Source organism: Brachyistius frenatus, unplaced genomic scaffold (genome assembly GCF_029030835.1).
Source record: "Brachyistius frenatus isolate BFR_SWC_R1_liver_20210118 unplaced genomic scaffold, ASM2903083v1 Contig_20, whole genome shotgun sequence".
NCBI classification, from domain to species: Eukaryota; Metazoa; Chordata; class Actinopteri; family Embiotocidae; genus Brachyistius; species Brachyistius frenatus.
This window is the reverse complement of record NW_027210619.1, coordinates 1351801-1377096: the sequence shown is the minus strand read 5'-3', so window position 1 is coordinate 1377096 and position 25296 is coordinate 1351801. Positions and strand designations below refer to the sequence as shown.

At 40.8% G+C, this 25296-nt stretch overlaps 3 protein-coding genes across 4 annotated transcripts; 2 read left to right on the top strand and 1 right to left on the bottom strand.

Moving 5' to 3' along the window:
* The first annotated feature begins 3046 nt into the window (after positions 1 to 3046).
* Positions 3047 to 8460, top strand: sbk3 (SH3 domain binding kinase family, member 3). Its single transcript, XM_069695517.1, has 4 exons — positions 3047 to 3150; positions 5111 to 5258; positions 5774 to 5976; positions 6879 to 8460. The coding sequence occupies exons 1-4, from the start codon at positions 3145 to 3147 to the stop codon at positions 7653 to 7655; spliced, it is 1134 nt and encodes a 377-aa protein (XP_069551618.1). The 5' UTR covers positions 3047 to 3144; the 3' UTR covers positions 7656 to 8460.
* Positions 8461 to 14101: 5641 nt separating this feature from the next.
* On the top strand, positions 14102 to 17097 carry mfap5 (microfibril associated protein 5). Its single transcript, XM_069695516.1, has 7 exons — positions 14102 to 14193; positions 15191 to 15265; positions 15368 to 15400; positions 15537 to 15572; positions 15700 to 15787; positions 16401 to 16474; positions 16565 to 17097. Exons 2-7 carry the CDS (start codon positions 15223 to 15225, stop codon positions 16675 to 16677), a joined length of 387 nt encoding a protein of 128 aa, XP_069551617.1. The 5' UTR covers positions 14102 to 14193; positions 15191 to 15222; the 3' UTR covers positions 16678 to 17097.
* Positions 17098 to 17286: 189 nt separating this feature from the next.
* LOC138619351 (adaptin ear-binding coat-associated protein 1-like) lies at positions 17287 to 23572 on the bottom strand. 2 transcript variants are annotated; one of them, XM_069695734.1, is made up of 7 exons: positions 23305 to 23570; positions 22183 to 22283; positions 21659 to 21763; positions 21388 to 21469; positions 21183 to 21291; positions 20798 to 20945; positions 17287 to 18864 (listed from the first exon to the last, which is right to left on the bottom strand). In XM_069695734.1, the coding sequence occupies exons 1-7, from the start codon at positions 23403 to 23405 to the stop codon at positions 18752 to 18754; spliced, it is 759 nt and encodes a 252-aa protein (XP_069551835.1). In that variant the 5' UTR covers positions 23406 to 23570; the 3' UTR covers positions 17287 to 18751. The 2 variants fall into 2 exon arrangements, with proteins under 2 accessions (XP_069551835.1, XP_069551836.1); XM_069695735.1 differs by lacking the exon at positions 17287 to 18864 and adding an exon at positions 19023 to 19127 and having other exon boundaries at positions 23305 to 23572.
* Positions 23573 to 25296: the final 1724 nt, after the last annotated feature.

Below are 25296 nucleotides of genomic sequence, written 5' to 3'. Positions count from 1 at the left end.
CTTTTTCCTTTCAGCATGAAAAGTCATATTATTTTCTTCCACAGGGACTCTGATTTCTTATTAAACAAAAGCCTTTTTGTCAGAAGCTCAAAGACACATGAGCTCGCTGATGATTGACTGTCCTCAGTGGTTTTAATCTGCAACAGGTCACATCATATTGAGACATATGGAGCTGAGCAACATGAAACCTATTTTACCTTTAAATTCATTAAAATACAAACAAACCCTCCAAATTGCATGTAATTCACAACACTGTGGTTTCTCTTAAGAGATGCAATAGCCCACACCATCCACTGAGAGGCGTCCTTAGACCACCTCAATGAGCAAGTCAAGGGAGAACAGCTTGATTCAGATTGTCAATGGAACCATGAACAACACGGTAACCCCATAGAAGAACAGCACTGGAACAGCTGGCATGTGTTACAGGTTCCACTTTTATCCTGCATCTCTTTATCCCTTTATCTTTGCCTTCTCTCCGGGGAGCAGGGGACTGAAGAAAACACTGCACTGTGAATCAAGCAAAGTGTAATGCAACGTTGCACTGGTATAGAAACACTAATCTTATGAAGATAAACAAAAAACACTGCCGATTATAGGGGGCTTAAAAGATATTTTAACCTATGTTGTTTGTCACACAGTAATTTGAGACACTTTAAAATCAAGACAGGTACTGCAACAAACCTTAAAGGGGCCTTTATAGCTTTTTGGAGAAATCAGACTTAAATGTCCAAATCTGACTGAATTAATTAATGTTTTCTTTGAATAATCTGTCATTTTGGATGTATGATTTGATGATGACGAGGACCTACAGCCACAAATGAAGTGTTTCACACATGTCCACATCACATATTTTTATTTGCAGTTAAAGTACACAAAATGGTTTGTTTGGTTTAAAATGTATCATCCTATTTTTGACACAACACAATGTTTTCTTCATGAAGTATGCACGTTTAGTTTACATTGTTTCTTTTCTCTTTGTCCTCAAGGTGACATCTTGTTTTGTATTTTGCCTCACTGAATAATGCCTAACCTCTTTTAAAGGCCCTGTTTATGCTCTTCCTTCCATTTTATTTTTGTGGAAAACAAAAGCCATTTTTTTGGACAAGTGCTTGGCTCTATTGTTCTTTGACTGCTCCTTAGTAATAAGTTAGCCACAAGATTAAAGAAAATACAATGTACATAGGGTGCCAATTTAGACCAGTGGATGAGTACACATTTTACGGTAATCTTAAATGAGCTCTAAAATCCCATCAGATGATGTTTCTTGTGTCTCAAAAGTGTGCTTTCTCGTGATATTTTACAATAATTTTATAATTTTATATTTTATAATCACTGAGAAATATTGTGGGTTGGATCTGGTCAAATTGTCTTTCAAAATGCATCCTTTAAATTATTGTTTCTAAGAGACTTTCATTTGAGTGTCTGTTATAAATTACATGAGACAATCACGAATGTCAGTGTTTAAATTATCTGACAAGATTTCCACAATTTTCTTTAAGCTTAAATCCTCTTTTGAAATCTGTTTTTTTTTTTCTTTCATTGCACCATTCTCAACACATACCAGGAAATGTAAATATGATGTGATCGTAGTACTAATATATTTAGTTAATGACAAACAAACATGCTGCTCCGTGGATCATTTCCCATGTGTATATAGTATCCACATTTAGTATACAGTATGTGTCTTACACACGGTAATTGTGAATGAAAGCGTTTCACTGTCAGCATCAACTTCGTGGAAACGAGTTTTGTTTTGGTGGCGGAGTGGTGACGCTGGTTGTCACAGCAGGGGCCCAAAGAGCCCTGCAGTTCAAGCACAAACATGGAAGCACATATTGGTAATGACCGGCTGCAACACAGCAGTGGTGTCAGTAACTCGAGCAGAGACAGCCTGTTGTGATAGCAGCCAGTGTTTGTGTTGTATAACGCACGGACATCAAGCCAATGGCAATAATAGTTCTGTAGTATGTAGTACCAAAGGAAATCTATGAGTGGGCAGAAAGAGGAGGAGGGGGTCAAAGTTATTGAAGCTGAGGGAGAAGCCTGACCTGCAGCTGGTGTTAAGTAGGAAACAGAGCTGGCATGTATGGACTAAGTACAGTATGAAGGTGTTTTGCAAGGCAAAGTTTCAGCTGTTAGTCATGTCAGTCTGTGATGACAATGCATTTGGAAAGAGGTAAAGGCAGATGGAGTTTATGACATGAAAGTGGAATAATGAGAAGGGCGTTCGATGATGATAAAAACAACAAATGAAAACCTTGCAGATGCACAATAAAGGAGCTAGAGGATGTCATGGGGAAATTAAACTGATTTGATCAATTTGAAACCATATCATTATGCCTCCTGCAGAGATAGACAGGAATAAAGTGCAGTAGAGGAGGAATGGGCATGTGATACTGGACAATAAAAGGGTTCACAACTGTACTCTGTAATCCCAATAAGATTTAGGGATCATGGATACAGCTTGTTGGCCGATTCCAATCATACCTGTTGATTAAAAGAGGAATCCTACACTGTGGTGGGAATTCACTGACTCAGACTGACTGATAGGGTGAAAAAGAGACATGGAAAGAAAAGGAGGAGGGGGCTTGGGTACAAAGTGAGTGACAGCTGAAGAAAGGGGATGCAAAAGACCGGCAGGTTAATGTGGTCAGGCTGACTGACAGATTAGAAACGGTGGGATATTAACAGCAGTGGAGGAGGGAGAGGGACACACAGGCAGTGAGAGGGAAGGGTTTGAAATACCTTGGTAGCTGGTTCACTCGTATTTGCCAACATAACAGGCCAGAGGTGGCGAGAAAGAGAGGGAGAGAGAGAGTTGGCACAAGAGTAGGAAAAGAGAGGGAGAGAGTTTAGTGCTTGTGTCCCGGGGAGAAGCACACAGTCATTATCTGGGTCTCCAGTAAACATCTATTAGCCTCCTCTATAAAGCTGCTGTGCTACTGCATGGAACCAAAGAGCAAAGGCAAAAATATTCGCTTCAATTCCAGTTTAATTATCAGTTTAGTTGCGGGCAGTCAGTAGATCTCCTGCACTGAACAGCAGCTTCAGTGACAGCAGCTGGTCAAGAGTTTAAAGAGTCTTTGATTAGATGCTGAAAAGAGCCGAAACAAACTGAACAGAGATCATACAACTGACCGAAAAATGACAGTAAGTACTGCACATTATTCCTCTCAGAATGAATACAGCACCAAACTTTACATGCATTCTTTAATGACAGTCTTATGAGTTAAGTCAAACTCATAATATCAATATTGGGCAGCAAAAATTAAGTGTTGGCAAAAGAACACACATAGATGCAGTTATTTTTTATGTGGCGACAGTTGGGTGATTTATGTCATATTCCTCTTGTGTTTTTATATGATGTGATGACATGCAGGCATTGCCTAAATGCACTGGTAGCTTTTTATTGAAGAAATTCCCCTGAGGCTGCAGAGGTTTAATAGACAGTGCTGTCGACGATTTTCAGCCTAGTGATGTTTAACACTTCTACATAACTTCAAATTTGTTAATGATGTTAGCTCCATCAGAGCTTGAATTGAAATTGTATATCACCTGTTGCTTTATGCCAAAGGCCATACACTAATAAGGGGTTTGATTAATAATCACCTCAGCTCACAAGGACATGACAAATATCATGTCCTTGTGATGCCACAAATGTATTTGATGCTTTTGTGATGATTAAGTATCAGAGCCGTTAAATTTTTTTGGTCAGACTGTGACCTGGATAAAATTCAGATCATAAAAAAAATTCTCAAAATGTAATAAATTATATTGGAATGAGGAGGAGCTAAAGAATGTAGTCTGAACAACCCTGTAAACGTCACGTCCATAATGTCATTTTCCTTGCATGTTGAAATTGTCTCAAATGCAGGGTTTTTATCAGCGTGGGACTTATTCAAGGTCTAAAATTTGGAGACACAAACTGAAGCCTGTTGGTGCATCAATAGAGCAGTATCAATCATTGCACCATTGATCATAAAACTGCCCATCATCACTCTGTTGAAATACAGCTGTCATGGTAATTTCAGCTCTCTCAGACTCCCTGAAACATTCAGTCTTATTTTTGGCAGCACATCAGATTTATATACTTGTTTAGGAGAAAGTTCATGATTGAAATCAATCCTGAAATCAAGACTGAAATTTTCCAAACATGTGTTGTGATGTTACTCAGATCTTGGTGTCTTATGGCACCATTTGATCCTAGTACTATCAGATTTATTAGTGATTGGAAAATGTCAGTAATCATAATCAGGCTTATTTTTCCAAAACCAGAAATATTGATTGATAGTCGCACAATTAAAGACACAAAAGCCATTACCTTTTGCTGTGACATAACATAACAGGAGTAATCTAATCAAGCTTTAAAATATTTGCCCACTGAGCGCAGTTACGCAACATGTGGAAGGTCAAATGTAAAAACATGTTATCCTTCCGTGATCGCTTTATCTTTTGCGTTAAGCTGTGTCTTAGCTGTTCACACCCTCCCTGTTCTGCTGGGGTATGTAGTGAGGGATGTACTTCAAAGGAAATCATCATGTATGTGGCTTCATGAAACAGAGAATGACGACAAAGATGGGGCCTGAATGACAGCGCCAAATGTTCCGATCGCCCTGATAAGACATCAGGTTGATGTCTGGAGTTTATCCCATTTGTACGTCATTGAAGATCAAGCTAGATCAGCATAAATGCGTAACATAACCCAAACAATTTCTGCCAAGTACATACTGCGATAGAACGAGCTTCTTCTACTTTCAACAGTGTATGCAAGAGGAGAAATGAATAAACTTTCAGAAAATAAAAAAAAGATCATGTTGTACCTCATGAGAATGTTATTTGTAACTACTACAGCTAATGAGATATGAGATGTAAAGTTCCAAGATCATAATGGCAAGTTGTAGGTTGTGCCAAGACACGAGAGTGTGCAGCCTCAGATTCAAACTTCATTCTCTGAAGTTGTCTATCATTAACATCAACACATGCAGGTCAAGCTGGGGATCTTGTTTCTGGCTGCGCCACTGAACCAATTATTATTTGAAGGCATCATGCAATGACATATTGTATGAAATTGTGTGTGTGTGTGTGTGTGTGTGTGTGTGTGTATACGCAGGCTGCAGCAGCTCAGGAACTTGACGAGCTATGCTTCCTGTCAGCGCAGTCCATGTCCAGTCTGAAAGTATCCCAACACTTCCAGGTGGTGAAGCTCCTGGGAGAGGGATCCTACGGAAAGGTCATGCTGGCTGTACACAAAAAGAGAGGTGAGTGCAAGACTCAACGTTAAAGGTCAGGACCACTGAGTCGGTACATGTCAATTCAGTCTGTGTGTAAGAGTGTGTCAAGTTTCCATTCAAACTGTTTAATTAAGAGTTTTGATTAGACACTGACACTCCTAATGCCTGATCTGAAATATCGTAAATGGTGTATCTCGTCTCAAGCTCAGATTTCTCTCTAATTAAGAAACTATACATGTTATGTAGGCTCAGCGCTGCAGAAGTGTGAGGACTGATCTAGCTTTTGATAGTGTTCACTTAACCCTCTGTACTTCTGTTGCCATAACGAATTACTTTGCTACATTCTCTCGGATAGAGTTGCGGCAACCCGACGTGTAGCTGTGAAACAGAGTCGTCCCAAAGGGGAAGTTATATTTGTTTACAGTGTCAATGATGGACAACACTCACATTCCATCAATGATGGCAGATGCTTCTTGAAACTGACTATAGCTCATTAGATGATGAAGTAGTCAACACATTTTATCTTGCTTCATTCCCATCAGGAACTCCGATGGCTCTGAAGTTCTTCCCTCGTCAGTCTACCTCTCTCACCTCTTTCCTGCGTGAATACAATCTCTCCCTTTCTTACTGCACACATCCTTCTCTGACTCGGGCCCTTGGCATCTTCTTCTCCACGCCTTCCTACTATGTCTTTGCTCAGCAAGCTGGTCTATATGGTGACCTCTACAGTGTTGTAGTGTCAGAGGTCAGTTTCGCTGCTGTGTGGCATGAAACGCGCTTTTGATATTCATTTGGGTTGCAATCCTGTCTCCCAGAAATTGCATTTTTATCCTACTGATTTTGCAACTGAAAATATATGTAGAAGGAAATGTAACATCACTCAGTTTTCATGTTTTGTCAACAAAATGAGAAAGTGTTGCTAATTAATATGTTGCAAGCATCAAAATGATGATACTGATTATATCTGAGATACTTTAATTGATGATAAGATTGTTCTAGTACTGAAAAAGACAACAGTGAACAGTTGAAGCAGGAGACGGAACATGTTTGCCTTATTAACATTTAACCAAAATCCCAATCCTTTATTAACTTTAACCAAAGTGCTTTTGGAAAAAGAACATAATGTAAAAAAAAAAAAGGTGCCGGGGAAAATAATCCAGGCAGTAAAACAAATAAATGTAATTTCAGGGAGACAGGATTGTGGTTGAGTCATATCCAACACTGCGACAGGCTCATCATGTATGTCCCCAACTCAGCTTTCTCACAGGAAATTTTCCTGCTGATTCTGACTTTTCCAGCTCTTGTTTCTATCAGCAAAAACTTGAGATGTGCTTGATAACAGCTTCCAGCTCACCCACTTCTGTGTGTGTGCTGCTGCCAGGAACACAGTAGACCTCTGATAAAAATAAGGGCACCCTGCTCTCACTGAAAGCAGAGGGAGTGCGTGTAGTATAGCAGGGATTTCCAAGAGCATCACAAACCATTTTGATGACGCAGGTTTGGTTGTCTCTGTGCCAGTAATACAGTGCTCCAACCAAACTCCCCCTAGTTTGCATTTGCTATCTAACCAAAAACGTTATAAATTATGTGAAGAAGTGTTTTTCTGATGTTGAGGCAATACTGATCCAGACTGTCTGTCACTTTCAGGTCGGCGTGGATGAAGACTGTGTCCAAAGGGTGATGTCCCAGCTAAGTGGTGCTGTTGCACACCTCCACTCCCTGGGCTTTGTCCATCGTGACATCAAACCTGAGAACATCTTCCTGTGTGACAGCTCCTGTCGCTGGGTCAAACTGGGAGACTTTGGCCTCGCCCGGGCCATCGGCACCACTGTTCGGGCTGTCTGGTACGAGTCGCCCTTCTGCACTCCTGAGGTGGAAGTTGCCAAGGAGGGCGAGAAAGAGATGGAGAGGAGGCGGAGTGAGGGGATTGAAGAGGAGGTGGAGGAAATTTGGATAACAGTGGAACCCTGCATTGACAGCTGGGCCCTCGGTGTACTTGTCTACTGCCTGCTGACTGGCTGCTTCCCCTGGGAGGAGAGCACTCATGACGACCGAGGCTACCGCAGATACAAGCAGTGGTTTGACCATGAGGAGGAGAAAATGAGAGATAGTGACTGTAGAGTTGAGGAGGAGTATGATTGTTACACAATCATGGAGAAAAACCAAAGAGACAACCCTCCTCCTTCACAGTTTGAGGGCCTCAGCCCTTTAGTGATGACTCTTTTGAAGGAGCTGCTCCACCCTGAGCCCAAACACAGAGGAACCCCAGAGGAGATCCTGAGCTACCTGGGAGGGCCGTGGCTGATGGCGACAGAGAGAGAGGAGAAGAGGAAAGCAGAGGAGGCAGAGAAGGAGGCCAGGAAAATAAGGGAGAGAGGAGGAGTGGAAGAAGAGCTGCTCAGGGAAGGAAGAGGAGAGAGATAATCTTTGTCTTTATAAAACTGTTTCAAGACAGATTTTTAATGAATATAACATAATTGATATTCTGTAGGAATATATTTCTCTTTATGATTGTAGATATTAATCCACTAAGGTGCTGTATTTTTTCATATTTTGATAAATATCTTGACTCAAGTTACCACTTCCACCATGGAGGTTATGTTTTCAGTGTAGTATGTTTGTTTGTTTGTTTGTTTGTTTGTTAGCAGGATTACAGAAAGATTACTGGCCAGATTTTCATTAAACTTGGTGGTAGGGTGTAGCATTGGCCAAGGAGGAACCCATTAAACTTTAAATTTGAACCTAGACACAGATCCACTAATTATTTTTCACTTTCAATAACACTGTGAGATAGAGCATTTGGCCTGCTAATTGCCATACATCTAAATATCTAGGAGACGGTGAGTATATTAGTGACAAAACATTCAAGAAATGCAGGGACTCTGTATCACAATCTATATCCCCAGGACATCTGGGACACACATGCACTTGTTCAGACTTATTACAGTAAGCAGTTGTTATGGAGCATTCAGGGACGGGGTTTTATGAGGGATAACTGGAACCGGTTCAATTGTAACATCACCACAACTGTAAATATATCCAGATGTATAATGTGGTTGCTGTTGCAGATTTGCATATCATAGAAGAGTGGACTATTGGCCTTGGCTTAGGTCTGCGCACTCTGAGAGCCCTTCTAAGTGTATATATTTCTGTGAGTGTGTGTATGTACGTGTGCCTCAATGAAAATGTTAGAAAAAAGGTTTGATGACTGAACAACAAGCTGTATTATAATGCCTATAAAAAAAATCTGCATTTGAATTGTTGTTTAAATATAATAAACCCATTGAATTTACCTCAACGTCTCATACAGTACATGAGTCACATGTGAAGTCAAATTATGCTATATTTCTGGATCATATTTCTGTTTTGGTTCAAACACTCTAAAAGTGAAAATTTAACACAATCCAATGCAATACAATATCTTCATTATACTTTCATCAATTATTAACAAATTTTCATATAAGAAGCCTTTGTAACAGACCCGGGAAGAGTAGACTTAGGGAAATAAGAGACATCTTTGACGTGGTGGAGCAACAGGTGCTGCAGGAGCACATCTAAAATTGGACTGAACAATACAACCTGATAGTGATAGCAGTTTGATCTTCAAAGTTTGTGTGATGCAAGCTCTGGGCATATTTACCTGCACAAGGAAAGCTCATATAGTCACTCTTTTTTCATGCATAAATGATTTTAGAGGTAAAATGACTTCGTTATCCTGTCCTTGGGACTGTCCACTGTCCATGATTGACTGACCTGTTGACAGTTTGTGAGGAGAGTTGTCCTACATCTGTCACAGAGAACGAATAATTGTTGGAAATTCCCCTGTCACAGTACCCTCCAAATGAATGTGCTGGTGTTGCTGCTGAGCACTTTGCATACTTTTGTTACAACACGTCATACTAAGATGTTAACTGTCTGCAACTGCAGATACAAAGAACTTGGCACGACTTAAAACAATAATACATTCTTAACTCTCCTGCACATTAGAGGGAGCTTTACTTTAATCACTAAATGCACAAACACTTCCCAGAAAATTGAATTCAGTTTTGACTTTCACATTGCATTGTGCACAATATCACAGTTTCAGTTTGGAGTGGATCCCTGTTGGTAGCAAGCTGCTAATGTGCTGTGTGAGTGTGTGTGTGTGTGTATGTCAGTAGGGCTCTGCTAACCCCTGCTTAGGTCCACTCCAGATTATTTTATAAATAGACCCTAGGCCCATCTATTTACACACTATGCACATCACCACCTCGCTCTGACGATCTGCACTCTATCCAAATCCAAATGCAAAAGTCAGGCTGACTTGGCGCCAACAGGCCTGCAACAGCACAATCTTATGGAACACTTTGACCCATCTTGCCCATTAACTCCCTCATCTCTGTTCTCTTTTCATGTCTGGCCCTTGTGCAGATTACCTTTCCCTTTCTTCTGTCATGCCACTTGGACCTTATCGTTCCCTTTAATCTTTGTTTCTGTGTTCAGATCCACTTTCTGCACCCTTGGTGCCTGTCTTCCCTTCATTCTCTCACTCTCAGGACCTCTTTCTTCTCACATCACCGCTACCATAAATCAGCGTTAGCTGTGTCTCATAGTACAGTATGTTTACGTTAAAACATTTGATATCCTGTTTGGTAACGGCTGTTAGGGATGCGCTGTTTTCCGGGAACAGAGGAACATGGCTCATGTGACACTCTGGTGGGGAGTTACAGGAGGACCACAGCCTGACAAATGGAAACACATGGCACAGACCACAGAGACAATAGAGTGCCAATGCAAAGATGCTGATCGAGGTGCAAATCTGTTGGAGCTTCAGAAGGACAGATAGCAGGGATGATGAAAACAGGAGAAACGAGGACATGTGGACTGCTGGCCTTTACCAAAATCCAACGTTAGGGAGATGCAGCTCAGTTTACTTTAACTCATGTGTATCCTTCCAAGTCACGACAGACATTTAAATGTTTGTGAAGATGAAAGGCACACTCCATAATCTAGAAACCCAAGAAGCTTGCAGTGTAATGTCAGCAGTACCTCGATTTCATGCTACCCGTATTAAATTAAGAACACTTTAGCACAGAAGTTTACACATTGTAAGTGTCTGCATAGTGTCATATTTCTGATTTAACATTTCATATTGCATTTACAATGTTTCTGACCTCAGAAAACAGTCCTTTATGCACCTCAAAATCTGAATTATCTATTAACGCAGAAAGATGGAGGGTCCCAGGTGGAAAATTACGTTGAATGTAACAGATATTTAGATGGATATCTGATCAAATATGTCACACATTGAGAGAATGATAGCTGCAAACCAGACACCGATATAAGTCAGATTTATTGCTAGAGTGGAGCGGATAAATTATCATATGGCTAAATATATGACTAGGAAGCCAAACACTCGGGTCACCGCGGCCTAATATTTCCTCTGAACCCACATCTTTCTCTTTCACCGGGCTGCTTGTAAGGTTCAGCACCTTGAAATATTTGAACAGGATTGAGAGAGATGATACTGATTGGTGGGAGAACTTCGAATTATCACATTTGCGGAGCTAAAAGTGCTGATGATCAACAATGCTGGATCTAGTTTGTAATGTGTTGGACTGCAGTGTGCTAATGGGGAAGCTTATTTGCTGTCCTGTTGGTTCTTTATGCGTGGGAGAAACAGTGTTCCATGAAAAATGTGTCACCTGGTTGAAACTCAGAGATAATATGAGAGAAGGAGCGCGAGGAAGGAGTGTGTTGGGGTGAAAAGCAGGTCAGTGAGAGAGTATGCATTGCAGAGCTGGCATGCCTCATGCAATGCCGCCCAACTAATAAACAAGTGTAGATATTATCATGTGTTTACTATCTGGCATGTTTGCCTTAACCATTCTGTGTTGCTTCCTAGCTCCCTCACCACCTGACTCCTTTCCTTCCCTCTTCTCTTTCTTCATCTGTGTGCCTCTCTGCTCTTCTTCCTCCTCACGCTGGAGTGGCAAGTTGATGTGCTCGCAGGATTGATCGTCCCTCTTGGCCCCTCTCCTCCTCTCTTTTGCTTACACGGCTTCCATCTGTCAAGCTGTCATCGGCCTCGCCCAGTCGACCTTGTTAGGGCCACCCTGCAGGCACTCATGCGGGAGACCGTGTAGCCCCAATATGTCAAGGGGATGATGAGTGTCTCCCTCTTGAACTGACTAAGCCTGCCACAGGGTGAGAGCCAGTGAGAGTTGTGTTGTCTGAAACTTCAGGGGTATGCGTAGCAATATTTATATGAGTCAATTCCATGGAAGCCGATGTGGAGTCAGGTTCTTCTCCAAAAGCAGCTATAACAGTCCCAATGAACGGCATCTTTTCAATACAAAAGGCCACTGAGACAAAGGGTCAGGAACTTTGGCCTTGATAGCCACTTTCACCTTTGCACAGATAATTTGGGATATTTAATGCTTATGTAAACAGATTATTAAGGAACTGGGTTGCACGGATGGCACGTGTAATTGTATACACGCAAACATGAAATGTCCCAAAAAATTCCTAAAATTCCTAAAATCCCTAATTTGCCAGTGAAGGAATTTAAAATATTTCTACTAAAACTGGAAGTTTTCATTTAACCTGTAATTGTGTCAATCTATTTGTAGTTTTGGACTAGAAATAGTCTCAAAAGAAATCAAAGGTCGGCAGCCTGAGGTGACAGGGTGTGAGTGACCTGGGATTACCGTGGATCATCACAAACAGTCTTTGGATCTGCATGTACCATCCTTTTGAGAGACCATTGCCATCCAGAATGTAATAACACTTCAAAACTGCTCAAAGTAATAAAGAAAGATGGTAAAAATGCTGAGTTATGATTCACTCATCTTCACGGAATCCATAAAAGCAGACATGGTCTCCTTTATCTTCTGTAATTGGTGTTTTAGGCTGTTTGTTTGAACATAAACATGCACCTCAGGTCAGGTTACCTGGTGCCGCGCTAGTGGCAGCCTGCTGCAGCATCTCCCCCCTGAGAGCCCCCCTGCTGTAGTGAAGACATTTCCCCTCGGGGATTAATAAAGTGTATAAAATTAAAAATTAAAATTAAAATTAAAAAAAAAAAAATAAAAAATAAAAAAAAAAATAAAAAAAAAATAAACACACATTCTACAAAATCCAAACAGGCAGAACAAGTTTTATTCATGTGGCAGTAAAATCAACTTGGGCTGCAACTAATGCTTGTAATGCTTGTAATGCCTCTATGCCGGCGACAGTCATATGTATGTACAACATACATCCAAAACTAAATTGATTAGATTAAGGGGGGGTCAACGGTCAAATGTGATAAAATGTGATATCTCAGGAACGCGTCTTTTGAGTTTCTTCAAATTTGGCACAAATGTTCACTTGGAATTAAAGATGAACTAATTCGATTTTGGTGGTCAAAGGTCCCTGTGACGTCACAAAATATTTTTGTGGCCATAACTCAAGAAATCGTGCACTAAGTGTGACAAGATTTCAGGAAAATGTCTAATAGGATGACATTGTAAGGTAACGGCATTTTATATCAAAAGGGTCAAAGGTCAACTTTACTGCGACATCAAAATGTTCTCCAAAATAGCTTTTCTGCCTGTCATTCAACACCATACCTCAGGAACAGATGAGAAGATTGTGACCATTCATTTAATATATTATATATATAGGTTTGGACAGACAAGGATGTAAACTGTAACTTTACTGGTTGGTGTAGGCACACAACCGCAAGGTGACTTAGACTTTATTAATCCCACAGTGGGGAAATTTAGTCGTGGTAATTCTTGCTTGCCTTACAAATTGATATGTTGATTTTTTTTTTCTCAATTAATTGAATAATAGATTAAAACAAAACTAGCAAAACCTCCCAATTTCCTGGAGTCTGAGGTGACCTTTTCAAATAGCCCAAAGATATTCTGTTTACAATATATCTTAATGCTTACACTGAAAATGTGATGTTTTTGCAATTAATTAATTATCAATATCATTATCATTAAAACAAAAACAAAAACTCAGTGATTAACCAACCTTTAAGCAGTTTATTCAATAAGCAAACTGTGGTTGCCATGGAGACTTCCAATCATATGTTCAGTGCAACACGTGGACTGGAGAGGTGAAACACATGTGGAAAACATGGAGCTGTCATCCATGATTAGTGCAACATAAGCCTGGCCCAGAGTGGCATTTTCTTGGCCTCACACTAATCGCTTCTGTCAAACCCACATTCATCGAGGGGCAAGCCAAAGCCAGACCTCAACTCACCTGATGGTACTGACTGTTTTTTAACTTCAGTATCTCTGACTGATCCCTGCAAACAGCTGGACCGTTTATTACACCAAGGGTCATTTTCTATGTATATTGCACCACCTGCTGGTTGTATCAAGCATTGCAAAGGGCACGTTTGAGGCCCACTGCTTTATGTGTATGTGTTCTTTAGTTGAATATTTAGTTTTGAATTTAAAGGTTAAGGTAATTTAGATCCTCAGACTTTTATCCATCACATGATACCATCACGGAGTCTTCTGATTGTCCCAAATTAATTCTGCAGAATGACAACAAACTCAAATATATAGCCAGAGTTATAAAGAACTATCTTTAGTACAAGAAAAACACAAAGTCCCCCACAGAACGAGTTTGGAGGCAAAGGGTTGTCACACCAAATGTTATTTGATTTAGTTGTTTTCTGTTAACTGCACTTTGTAGTAATCTGATAAACTATTTACTGCATTTTTGAAAGCATCCCAACTTTAAAGAATGACCAGAAATGGTAAAAGGGGGCACACAAAGGCATTCAATTGTAGCTGAATGCTAAAGTTTAACCAGACTGGGGCAGGGAAACAGTGAAAAGCATGAAAACTGTGATGGGAAGGAGGACAGAGGGAGGGGGAGGAGGAAGAGAAGGAGGGTGCAGGACAGGGAAGGAGGGGAAAGAAGAGAAGACAAAAGATTCATAAAACTAAAGCAGTTGTGGACGACAGCAAAAGTTGTGAGTACGAGTTCATTATGTTTCTTTTTCACCTGATTTTTACATATTCGGTAGGAAATACACACAGGAACATCTGCAGATGGAAGATAACTCATCCACAAACATGAATCGAAGGATATGTCCTAATGATTAGATGTAGACATGAGTTATTAGGAAATGTTTGGTTGGTTAACTGATTCACTTCTTAACTGACTGTAAAATAATGTGATGTGTGGTTGGTTGCATGCAGAGAAAAAGCAGTGAAAAATGTGGTCCTCCCAAAAACAAATCAACAGGGACATGCAGCCAGCTAAACCAGGACAATGCACAGTTTTCAATTCAGTAATTGCAAATGTGTGACTCTGGGCTTAAATCTGCTGAAAGACTTGTGACAAAACTGTCATGCTCGGACTGGCTAGTGATGATTGTACAGTTGGAGAGCAGTGATATGTTCTCTGAAAGGAAAGCTGGGAAAGAATGTGCGACTGTAACAGAGGAGGGGTGGAGGGGTGCTCAAACAGGGCACAAAAAACACATTCTTTGGAGAGAACTCACATCTTGGACTCCAAAGTTACACTGACACATCACAAGAGGAATGATGCAGGGCGGGAGAGAAGAGAGGGAAGGGGAAAGAGGAAGAGGGGAATCAAAGAGTCAGGCAAGGAAGAAAAACAAATTTTTAGAGGTGAGGTGTTTTCTTTAGTTGTTCCATTGCTACTTTATCTAGCTGTTTACAAGCACTCCAATAAATAGTGTAAATAAATGTAGGAAAATGACATCAGGCGCTCTTTCATAACCATGATAACTACCCAAAACATTGCACTGTATGCTACACATCTGGGATTTTAGCTGAAGCAAAACTTAAGGGAAAACATTACAGTGACCTGGAATGTTGGAGCATTTACATGCAAGGGGATTAAAGAAACATAAACAGTATTAAAAAAAATCATAGTGAGGATATTGAGCAGTTCCACTCTGTGAAATCATCCTGACTCTTTTCCTCTTCGGTTTCCTCCAGCTCGTAAAGTTTACCTCTTACAAGCTGAAGGAATGGGCAGCCTCCCAGTGGTCCTGCTCCTCTGCAGTTTCCACGGTAACGCTGCCAAACAGAACACACAAATCATCCTGTTTAATTATGGTTGTGGTTTGTTTTTATGCTGCGAAACACTCCCCTCATGTGGTTTCTGTTCCACAGCGCTCACAGCTGTAGCCCGAGCCCAGCAGACCGGTAATGTTCTTGCTTCTTCTCATAAGTCACACTTTTGATCAGGAGGAGTGACATCTGTCAGTCTGTGAGTCACTGACCCAGGTCACTGGTGAGATGTTTTCACAATCCTGATGATGTTTTCTTTCCTTGTTTCCAGAGACCACTGAGGCAAATGGAGGTGCTTTACCAGCCAGTGAGTGACTGCAGATTAAAAAAAAGGGTCTCTAAACTCCCTCTTGGAGGTCTTGGGGTGCTTCATTATAATATAGTGATTTCCACAATATGAATATGACATGTATCTCCACTGTAACTCTCCACAGACTGCAGGGAGGAGATGTATCCTTGCACCAGGATGTACTCGGTTCACAGACCCATCAAGAGATGTATTGGTGGTCTTTGTCTCTACAGGTCATCTGCACATTTTCTACAGAAAATAGTTTTATTTTGCCAGCAGAATGGTTTGCTTTGAATAAATGAACAAGAACAGGTTTAGAGTTGCACATATGATATTTGTGGCTGTTTCTTCAGTATTACAAAGATCAGTGCTAAAAAGAGAGGACAAATGCTTTAAATAAATGCAGTAATAACACTCCATTACAGGTGAAAGTATTCAAGATGAAGTGTAATCAAAAGTGTGTTTGACTGTGTTATTATTGATACATAAATGTGCGAGCAGCATATTAATGTTGACATATTGCTAATCAGTTTAACCCTTAAGAATTTTCATGTTGTATAAACTGATGATGTTTTGTATGTAAAACCTTGATTCTCAAATAGCCAAATAACAAAGTCTACAAACATCATATGGGTAAAGGAAATTGAGCAGAAAAATGGAAAATACATCAAGGACAACCCAGTTATGTGAAGTACTTGTGTAAATGCACTTAGCTACTTTTATATGCTGTGCAAAGCTTAACCTTATAAGGATTATTGAAACGCAGTCACCCCTGTCAGACTGTATCCCCACCGCTCTTAAAGGCAACACACCTAATGTTCATGTTTTATCCTGTTGCTGGCGCAGCCTCCCTCGCGTCTACGTGATCAACAACGAGATCTGTATGAGGACAGTGTGCCAACAGGATGAGTATCTGAAAGGTGAGGCAGTATCATGTTTAACAAGGTGATGTGACGTTAGGATGCATGATTACACATTTGAAGTAATCGCTTGACTTTTGCACATCCCAGCGGAGCTGTGCAGGGAGCTGTCCGGGTGGCCCAGACGTATTGAGAGGTCATCTAATAGGAAACGCTGTCGCAATCGCCGTAGCAACCCCAAAACCTGGGCAAACAAGGCCTGACGTTGTCCAGAGTGACGAGGTGACCACCAGTGTGGATGGTGCCCCTTTGGAGAGACAATCCAGGGGGCGCTGTCATAAAAATAGCCCATAACACCATAAACACACACACACACACACACACACACACACACACACACACACACACACACACACACACACACACGAGCTGAGTCATATCCATGTTGATGAATTAGTCTTTAAATTGTGTGTGAATATTGAAGGTGTGCTCATTTTCTGTTGATGGACACAGATCATGTCTTCCATGGTTTACGATCCATTTAAGGTACTGTAGTAATGGGCCTATAGCAGCACTGAGTCATTTCATTGTAACAGGAAAACAGAGAAGAGAGAGCCGCTCTGTTGTGGATTGTAAGGTACTCATTGACAATCCCGTATTATGTGCACTGTTGTATTCAATAAAATAATAATGAAAAAAATAATGGAATTTGTTCATGACTTCATTTACCTGCTGATATAAATTAGCTAGTAGCTAAATCTGGTACAAAGCATTTCCTCTCTTTTTGAGATTTATGTATTCTGTACAAGGTCCCTACTATAAACAAACGTAAACTTGTTTACTTTTAAGAAAAAAACAACAACAAATTAAAGTTATGGTCATGGCGTGTTTTCTTTATATTTTTCTTTGCATATTCATTTCCATACACATTTACAGTTTGAATAACAAGTAGCATTTGGGAGAAACACGTATAACCTAGACGATAAACAAACACTGTTTGGATTTACACTCACACAATCTCTGCGTTTCAGTCAACATCCAGCATCACACCACTTGCCACAGCACATCACATGTGCAGGTGATATCAGTTCAATAACAACATCACAACAAAATACTGCATCACACACGCACTAGCTTAGTCCCACATTACATGTATCTGCATCAAGATACCATTAATAACATTATAGCTCGAAATGGAATACAAGTTCACAGTTAAACTCATTTGCAGAGTACAACATGCTGAGGTCGACGACCCTTGTCACCTCTCTCACAGAGAATTAGGGGGATGAAGCAGACCTATTCACGGAGGAGGAGAGAGATCATGACCGCAATGACTCACCAGTCACAGCTTTAACAGCTGTGCTGAGGGGAGATGACATAACATGGACTAAATCATCTCAGTTCCCCCATGAGGCAAAGATAAAAGCACTTGTTGCCTCTCACTCTTTTGCAAACGCCCTCTCCCATCTAACATTTCTGCTTCCATGTGTCTTAATTTACAGTTACAACAATGCACACAGCTCCCGTGACCCCATTCCCAGTGGGATGTGTTCAGCAGCTGCAGAGCCACAAGAGTCAACTAGAGAGGGCCAGAGAGCACCACTACTCTGTAAATCAGCTGCAGATTGACAGGTTTCTTTCAAGTAAAACCATTTTGTGGTCAACTTTGCCAGTCTAAATCTAATATTTGACAATCCCTGCGTTAAATGCAGACTTTATGAATTACTCACCCCATAGACAGACTCGACTGTCAATCAGTGCATATAATCAGTCCCACTGCCGGAGACTTGGAGAAAAATAAACTACAGTACGTTAAGGTGACAACACCAATGACAATAATTGCAAACCACTGACTATATATACACATTTAAAATAAATATTCTCTGTACATAAAATTCATTCATTAATATATTTTATTAGATTTCATCAATAGATGTTGATGCATCCCTTGATATACCTATGATGTGTACTCTACGATAGAAATGAGCAATTAAAACATTGTAAGGAGGAAGAGGGCAAAGACAGATTCCAAACTGGAAACTAGAGGTTAGAGCGGATACAGAGAAAGAGGAAGATCCACAGCGACGTAGAGAACGATGGGGATGCAGAGCCTGCTGAGATGGCCAGTAGCTCTAAATGTGTCTGTTTAAGAATGTGCTGTGCGGTCAGAGCAAAACCTGTGAGGAATTCCAGGAAAATAAAACAAAATAGCAAAGGGGGTTACCCTGCTTGGCAGGGAGAGATACAGGACCCCGAAACAGGGAGAAAAAAAGTTGCAAAAAGTGCTGCATAAATACACAGAGAGAAAACGGGGAGAATAACAGAGCAAATATCTCCTCAGTTCGGGGATACAGAGTCAAAGTCTCCCCACAGGTCAGAGCTGGCTGTGGAGGTGGGGTCGGATGGAGCCACTGAGTTGGAGTTGCTGGAGTCCAGGTCTAGCAAAAAACCTTGGGTTTAGAAAGAAGAAAGTATATATTCTTTAAGTCACTTTTCTTAAAGTGTAATCTGACAAATGTATTTTCTTAAAGGACCAGTTCCCCAAATGAAAAAATAAACATAGTGTTTTTGTACTTACCCTTGGGGTATCTAGTCATGCAGGTGGCTCCAGTTTTATGTGCGGAGCTTTTGAGATGTCTTACTGTGAAAGTTTTGCCTCCATTTTGTGGATTTGTGATTTTGTGGATTATCCAGACAAATTAAAGCATCATTACTGGAAAGACAAATTGTTGAAACTTTCAGACGTCTTTCAATGCTCTGAGCACCACAGCCAAAATTCCATTCACCTTCATTGTATTGAGATGGCTGAGGAAGCCTCATCTCCAAATTTTAGCACATGAAACCAAAACCGTGTGCACGGCTAGATACCATGAGAGGTATGTAGACAAAACACTTTATGAAACAAGGTGGTTTGCAGTATAAAAGGTATCTCTGCTACAGATAAAACAATATTTATCAAAGGAAAATTCCATTATTTTACAATTTATTTGCCATAATTTTGGCTGGTGCTCCTGGAGGTCAGTAAAACACTGCACTCACCAGCTCCACTGTAAAGACGTGTGCTCCGCTGGAAACAGACCCCGGTGGGTTCAAGAAAATACAAGCTTTCAACGATGCAATAACTTTCCTCTGCTTAATCCAGACCATTTACATTAAATTTCATTCTGTATGACATCTGAGGTGCCACAGCCATGTAACATTTCATGCCCCACTGTAAAAAAAAAAACCAAATAACAACAGCTGGACCAAGCTCCAAGCTGAACGTGGACGTAAAGTTGCCAGCAGAGCTTTACTGAGGTAACAATGTTTAACATCATTTACACTGTACATTCAAACTAGAATTTCCACCTTGCGGCTGTACGCATCCACTAACCAGTCTAGTGTCAATCTGTTGAAATTATTATATGTTATGAAGACTCTGAAAGAGTTTGGCTATTAAAGCCAATTCTGATAGAACACAAAATTGTCACCATGACGGCAAACAATATTTCAAATAGCGATGTTGTTTAGAAGGAGCTACAAACTCTAAAATGCGGGGATGCTTCACACACATCTTCATCCCAATAGAACAGATCTATACAATCACCACACTGTCTCGGTGTGCATGCAAGATTCAGCCCCCCCTCCCCCCCTCCCCAAATGTGAAACATGATCACAATCTGCCCTTCTGTTCCTGAGTTATGGGGTTAAATAACAGCCAGAAAATAATATTGTGATGTCACAGTCTATTTGACCTTTGACCTTTTGCATATAAAATGTAAATTTCATCCAATTATACATTTGTGTGGAATTTTGTCATAATTAGTGCATAAATTCTAGAGTTATGGCCATGAATGTGTTCTGTGAGGTCACAGTGATCTTTGAACTGAAATCATATCAGGTCATCTAAGAGTCTAATGAACATTTGTGCCAAATTTAAAGAAATTCCCTCAAGGAGTTCTTTGGATATCGTGTTCGCCAGAATGAGACGGACAGACGGACAGAAAAAACACAACGCCTCTGGCTACAGCTGTCGCCAACGCAGGGGCATAAAAACAGCTTTTGACAAATGAGTTCAGACTGGGCTGAACTGTTTCCAGCAGAGTGCACAGTCTCTCCAATAAAAGTGCTGAGTACAAGACTATCCCGACCCATAAAATATCTTGGTAAAACAACTGATTGATGGGAATACATTTTACCATCTTACCATAATGCTTTTTTAAGATCATATTTTAGTTATTTTGAATGTGGTCTAGAGATAAAAAGCTATAAAACTGCTTTCTTCTGATCCTGGGAAATTTGTTTTCTGATTGCAGCTTATTAGGTTGTGGTCATGATATATTTTTTTACTGATCACGAAAAAACAAAACAAATCATGAGACTAGCAGAATTATAGTTACTTACCAGTGTCACTTCCTCCTGTTGGTGGTTGTGTGTTATGATTGATGGATCTGGATGACGGGGGAGGGGCTAGCTTGCCCCCAGGAGGAGGTGGAAGGAGCCCCAGCCCGCCTGAACTCTGTGGACGGGACCTATCCTTCTTTTTTGATTGCTAGATTACGTTTAGACAGGAGAAACAAAACTGAGTGAGTGAGTGATTATGGATAAGAAAAAAAAATTAAAAAAAAAAAAATCCCTATGGGTTTCAAAAGCATCAAAAGAAGAAATCACAGACAACAAGAGTGATAGTCAAACCAATTGAGTTCTACATTGCCTTAAAAAGACTAGGCTCCAAATTAAATAAGCAATGTTGATGTTCCAACCATTCAAAATATGAAAATAAGGTTACCCCGATATTAAGAGTAATGGTCTGTCCTTCTTTGAAGCCCAGGTCCAGTTTAGGGGTGGAGTCTGGAGCCTGAGCCTGCTTGGTAAATTCATCTTCCTGTTTCACCCATCTGTGGAAGACAAAGGAGGAAGGCAGAGATACAAAAAGTTTACTCCAAAAATGCCAAAAGAAGTCATTCACGACACACTATGGAGCAGCGGCATACTTAAAGTGGTCCTGAAGTGCAACATTGAAGTCAAAGGCGTCGCCTCGGTCTGCAAACCCAATGCCTATGAACGCACTTCGGCCTTCGAGAAACAATAACACAACATAGTTAGAGCAGTGCAAACAAAAACAAACCAAACCTGCGTGATGCTGTATAGAAAATCCAGTTCTATGATAACTGATCTGCCCTTTGGTCAGACATCTTCAAAATTCCTGAAATTTTGAGCACATTTGCAAAATATTTATGGCTTGGCAATAAACAGTTTACCTACCGTTGTCATCTTGGATGCGGAGCACAAAGTAACGACTTGAGTCACTGACTGTTTCCACGACGATGCCAGGGTACTCATCCACTGGTGCCTGGGCAAACAGCTCCCCTGTGGGTGACAACAAAAGAAATGTGTTCATTATCTATTTGGCAAAATGATCTGCAGGCGATTTGGACCATGAAGAAACACTGAAGCTAGAACTCCACTGAGAAACTATTGTACTGAAATGACTTGTTTTTTCTATGTAAACAAAAGAAAAGATTGATTTTCAGATAACAGATCATATTTTTTTTTTTAAAGGGCCAATAAAAGGTGGTTTTTTTTAAAGAAAGCCAGCACGCTATGTTTCTAAAATGCTCTGACAGCCTTTTCAAATCGACATAAACAGCTTACTTGGACGCAGGCTGGGTCACCTTGGAGTAGATGAGTAACAGAGAGCTGGGTGGCGAGCAGGAGACTACACAGTGAGATGATTTACAGCAGAGGCAGTGCCAGTAAACAACGTTGCTGTCCTGTCTGCTTCTCACCAGAGATTTTGTCTTCCAATTTCACGTAGGCCACTTTGCCCCGGGCCGTCACACGCATGCGGCCCGTCCAGTCAGGAGCATCCAGCTTCCAATCAGCAGCCCTGGGACACAAACACACACACACACACAGCCAGTCATGATGTAGGTGAAACGGTGACAGACGTCTTTCTTGAGACTGATGTGGACAGAGGAGAATAAACAAGAGACTGCAAAGTTACTGTTATGATTCGTCAGTCTCACTCAGACACGCTCATTTTGTATACGAGCGAAACGTGACTAAGGCATCAGACAGGCATTTCACTGAGACATTAGGATGAAACATTACATCATCGCCCTTACTCACTATACATATGGTCACTGGTTGACCAATCATGTGTCTCGTGGGACTCGTCCTACTGTTTGGTCGGTGCAATGTCCAGTCAGAAGCAGCTGCAGCAGGTCAGCCAATGAAAAATGAAGTAAACAATCCACTTAAAGACATAACAATGCATCACAATAACCCAATAACTGTCTTTCAGTTGGAGCATCTGTGTCCAACCCCTCGACATCAAGCATCATAAAACTCTGCTGAAGTATCCTTGTCCAAGACCCTACTTACAATTTTAAAGGTTGAGTGTGTGGGATTTACGGGGATCTATTGGCAGAAATGGAGTATCTTATTCATAATTATGTTTTCATGAATGTGTAATCACCTGACACTGACAAAGGTTGTTTTCATTGCTTTTAAAATGAGCCCTTAAAGGCCGTTTGAATCCGTAGCAGTTCCTGTGTTATCAATTTTCGTTTTTAGCTGTGTAAGCATTATTTCTCCTCTGGACGAAAGCCAATAAACACACGGACACTGACAGGGGGTTGAGCTCGACTGCCTGTTCAGTGGGCTAACACAGTGCCCGACAACCGTTCATTTGTTTTGTTTTTTTGTTTGTTTTTTTTCCTTTGCTTCTCGTGACCTTGTAAACACGCAGCATAAACAACCGGTCTACAAAACTACGGCCGCCGTCACGTGAGGCTGCGTGACTACGGGGGATGAGCCCGGTAGGTAGGTCGCTCAGGCACGGGCTGCTTCACGGCTGCAGCTCGCGGACGCGGTGGTCGGAAAGCTCGCCGCCTCCCGCTCCTCACCTGATAGCCCGGTTAGATGCTCTCGGTGGGATTCGGTAAACGTTGACTTCAGGTTTGACACAGAGGATCGACTCGTACTCGGACTGACCCTCGGTCGCCATCTTGACTTCTACTCAGTCGTACTGCGCCGGTGGCGGTTGGAGGTGGAGGTGGTGGTGGTGGTGGCGGCGGCGGTGACGTTAAGCGGTGTGTCCGTGCAACGTTAACGGCGGCGGGACCGTAATAGACGGTGTATGTGCGCAGTGCGCAGTGCGCAGAACCAGGCGACCCTGCACTTCTGGTACTGTTCAGTGATGCCCTTAAAGGGGCATTCTACTAATTTTGCACACATAGAGCTGCAGACCGCAGATCGGGACGGTGCTCGGTATATGGGCGGGGTCACATTTAACTCCGCCCACATTGAGCACCACCTTGCACCTTTTGAACTTTCCAGTTCAAAATGCCATTGGAAAATGCTAAACTTTGGCCGTTATGTAACTCTTTAATTAGTTCACAGCTAATGTACCTTTTTATTGTTGCTGTTAAGAGGGCTTATGATTACAAGATAAAATTAAAAAAAGTGTTTAATGTCAAGTGTTTCTACATTTTAACATCTACCACTATTGAAGCTTTGCCCGTGACAGGACGTAATGTGTGGCGTTCCTGTAGCTTTCAAAATCAAAACATCCAGCCAAGCATTGAGCAGCACGATACCCTGTTACTTCCAGTTCAAGATGCACTGGAAAATAAACAAATTTAACTGTTATGTTTTAAAGGTTAAAATAATGCTTGAATTCAAATACTCTTTGAAATGGAGATAGGCGGGTTCATCTCCAGAATTACTTGTAAAACAACAAAAATATTATAATATTTGAAAATAAATGATTCTGTCATCATATTGTCTTCTGGTGCCGGTGGACTGCAGCCAAATTGACGAACATGGGTACCAAATTAAAACGGGGCAAAGGGAGGAAATATGACAAAATTCATCTGAGTGAAACAAATGCAGTACTATACACAGTACTGTACTTAGTTACCAAACCAATGTGAACAAAGATAAGGACTAGATGTCCCTTAAACGGCAATTGTGAACAAAGCATTCCAAAACCTTAATTACAAAGTTATATATTGCGCTCTTAGTTTGGATTTATCCTCCCACTGATGAACCGGCAGGATGCTTTTATTTTGAAAGATACAGGCACTACGTCCTGTCACGGAATTAGCAAAGCTTCAATAGCAGTACACGTTGAAACGTAGAAACACTTGACATTAAATAGGCTTACTGTGGCCTACATTTTTGAAGCATTTACTTTACTTGAGTATTTCCATTTTTTGCTCCTTTATACTATAGGCTCCTATACAAATAGGCTATTATACATTTCAAGGGCAAATATTGTAGGATACTTGTAACTTTCAACATTTGTCTGACAGATTTAGTCACCAGTTACTTTTCAGAATACAATTTATCATATCCTTCCTGTCCAAATAAAACCACACATCTCCGGATTGGGTGATTTTGAATTGAATTGTTCGTAAAAACTGAAGGATTAAATGTTTCCTTTTGGGTGGAGAAAATGCCCCTTCTTAAGCTAAGTAAACTATTGAAAACCCTCTTGGATCAGCTGGAAAATGCGTTGTCATGAAACTGAAAACAGGGCCGTTTTCTGAGCTGGTTGACTTGTTAGAGTTTTCACAACACAGCAACACTACAAACATGATAATCGTATACGATATAGCATTACTGTCGATTAAATTAACCAACAGTACTTCAAATTAGCACAACCTTAAATAACTACAGCAGTAACATTGAAGCAATATTTTTAATCCAGAAACATCATATATAATAGTCAAACTCTGACAGGGAGCATTTTCTGCTTAGTGTGCACTTTTACTTTTGTTACTTTAAGAAGGTTGCGCATATAATCCGCACACATTTTTGCAGGATACAGGACTTTAACTTGTAGTGGAGTATTTTCACGTTTGGTATTAGAACTATTACTTAAATATAGGACC

Excerpts from the sequence above, each read along its gene's own strand:
- mfap5 (XM_069695516.1), top strand. The coding sequence starts at position 15,223 with ATGGGCAGCCTCCCAGTGGTCCTGCTCCTCTGCAGTTTCCACG. Across the intron at positions 15,573-15,699 it reads TGGAGGTGCTTTACCAGCCA|ACTGCAGGGAGGAGATGTAT; the intron begins GTGAGTGACTGC and ends AACTCTCCACAG. Across the intron at positions 16,475-16,564 it reads ACAGGATGAGTATCTGAAAG|CGGAGCTGTGCAGGGAGCTG; the intron begins GTGAGGCAGTAT and ends TGCACATCCCAG.
- sbk3 (XM_069695517.1), top strand. Across the intron at positions 5,259-5,773 it reads GGCTGTACACAAAAAGAGAG|GAACTCCGATGGCTCTGAAG; the intron begins GTGAGTGCAAGA and ends CATTCCCATCAG. Across the intron at positions 5,977-6,878 it reads ACAGTGTTGTAGTGTCAGAG|GTCGGCGTGGATGAAGACTG; the intron begins GTCAGTTTCGCT and ends TGTCACTTTCAG.
- LOC138619351 (XM_069695734.1), bottom strand. The coding sequence starts at position 23,405 with ATGGCGACCGAGGGTCAGTCCGAGTACGAGTCGATCCTCTGTGTCAAA. Across the intron at positions 22,284-23,304 it reads GCATCTAACCGGGCTATCAG|GGCTGCTGATTGGAAGCTGG; the intron begins GTGAGGAGCGGG and ends TTTGTGTCCCAG. Across the intron at positions 21,292-21,387 it reads GCACTTCAGGACCACTTTAA|ATGGGTGAAACAGGAAGATG; the intron begins GTATGCCGCTGC and ends TGTCTTCCACAG.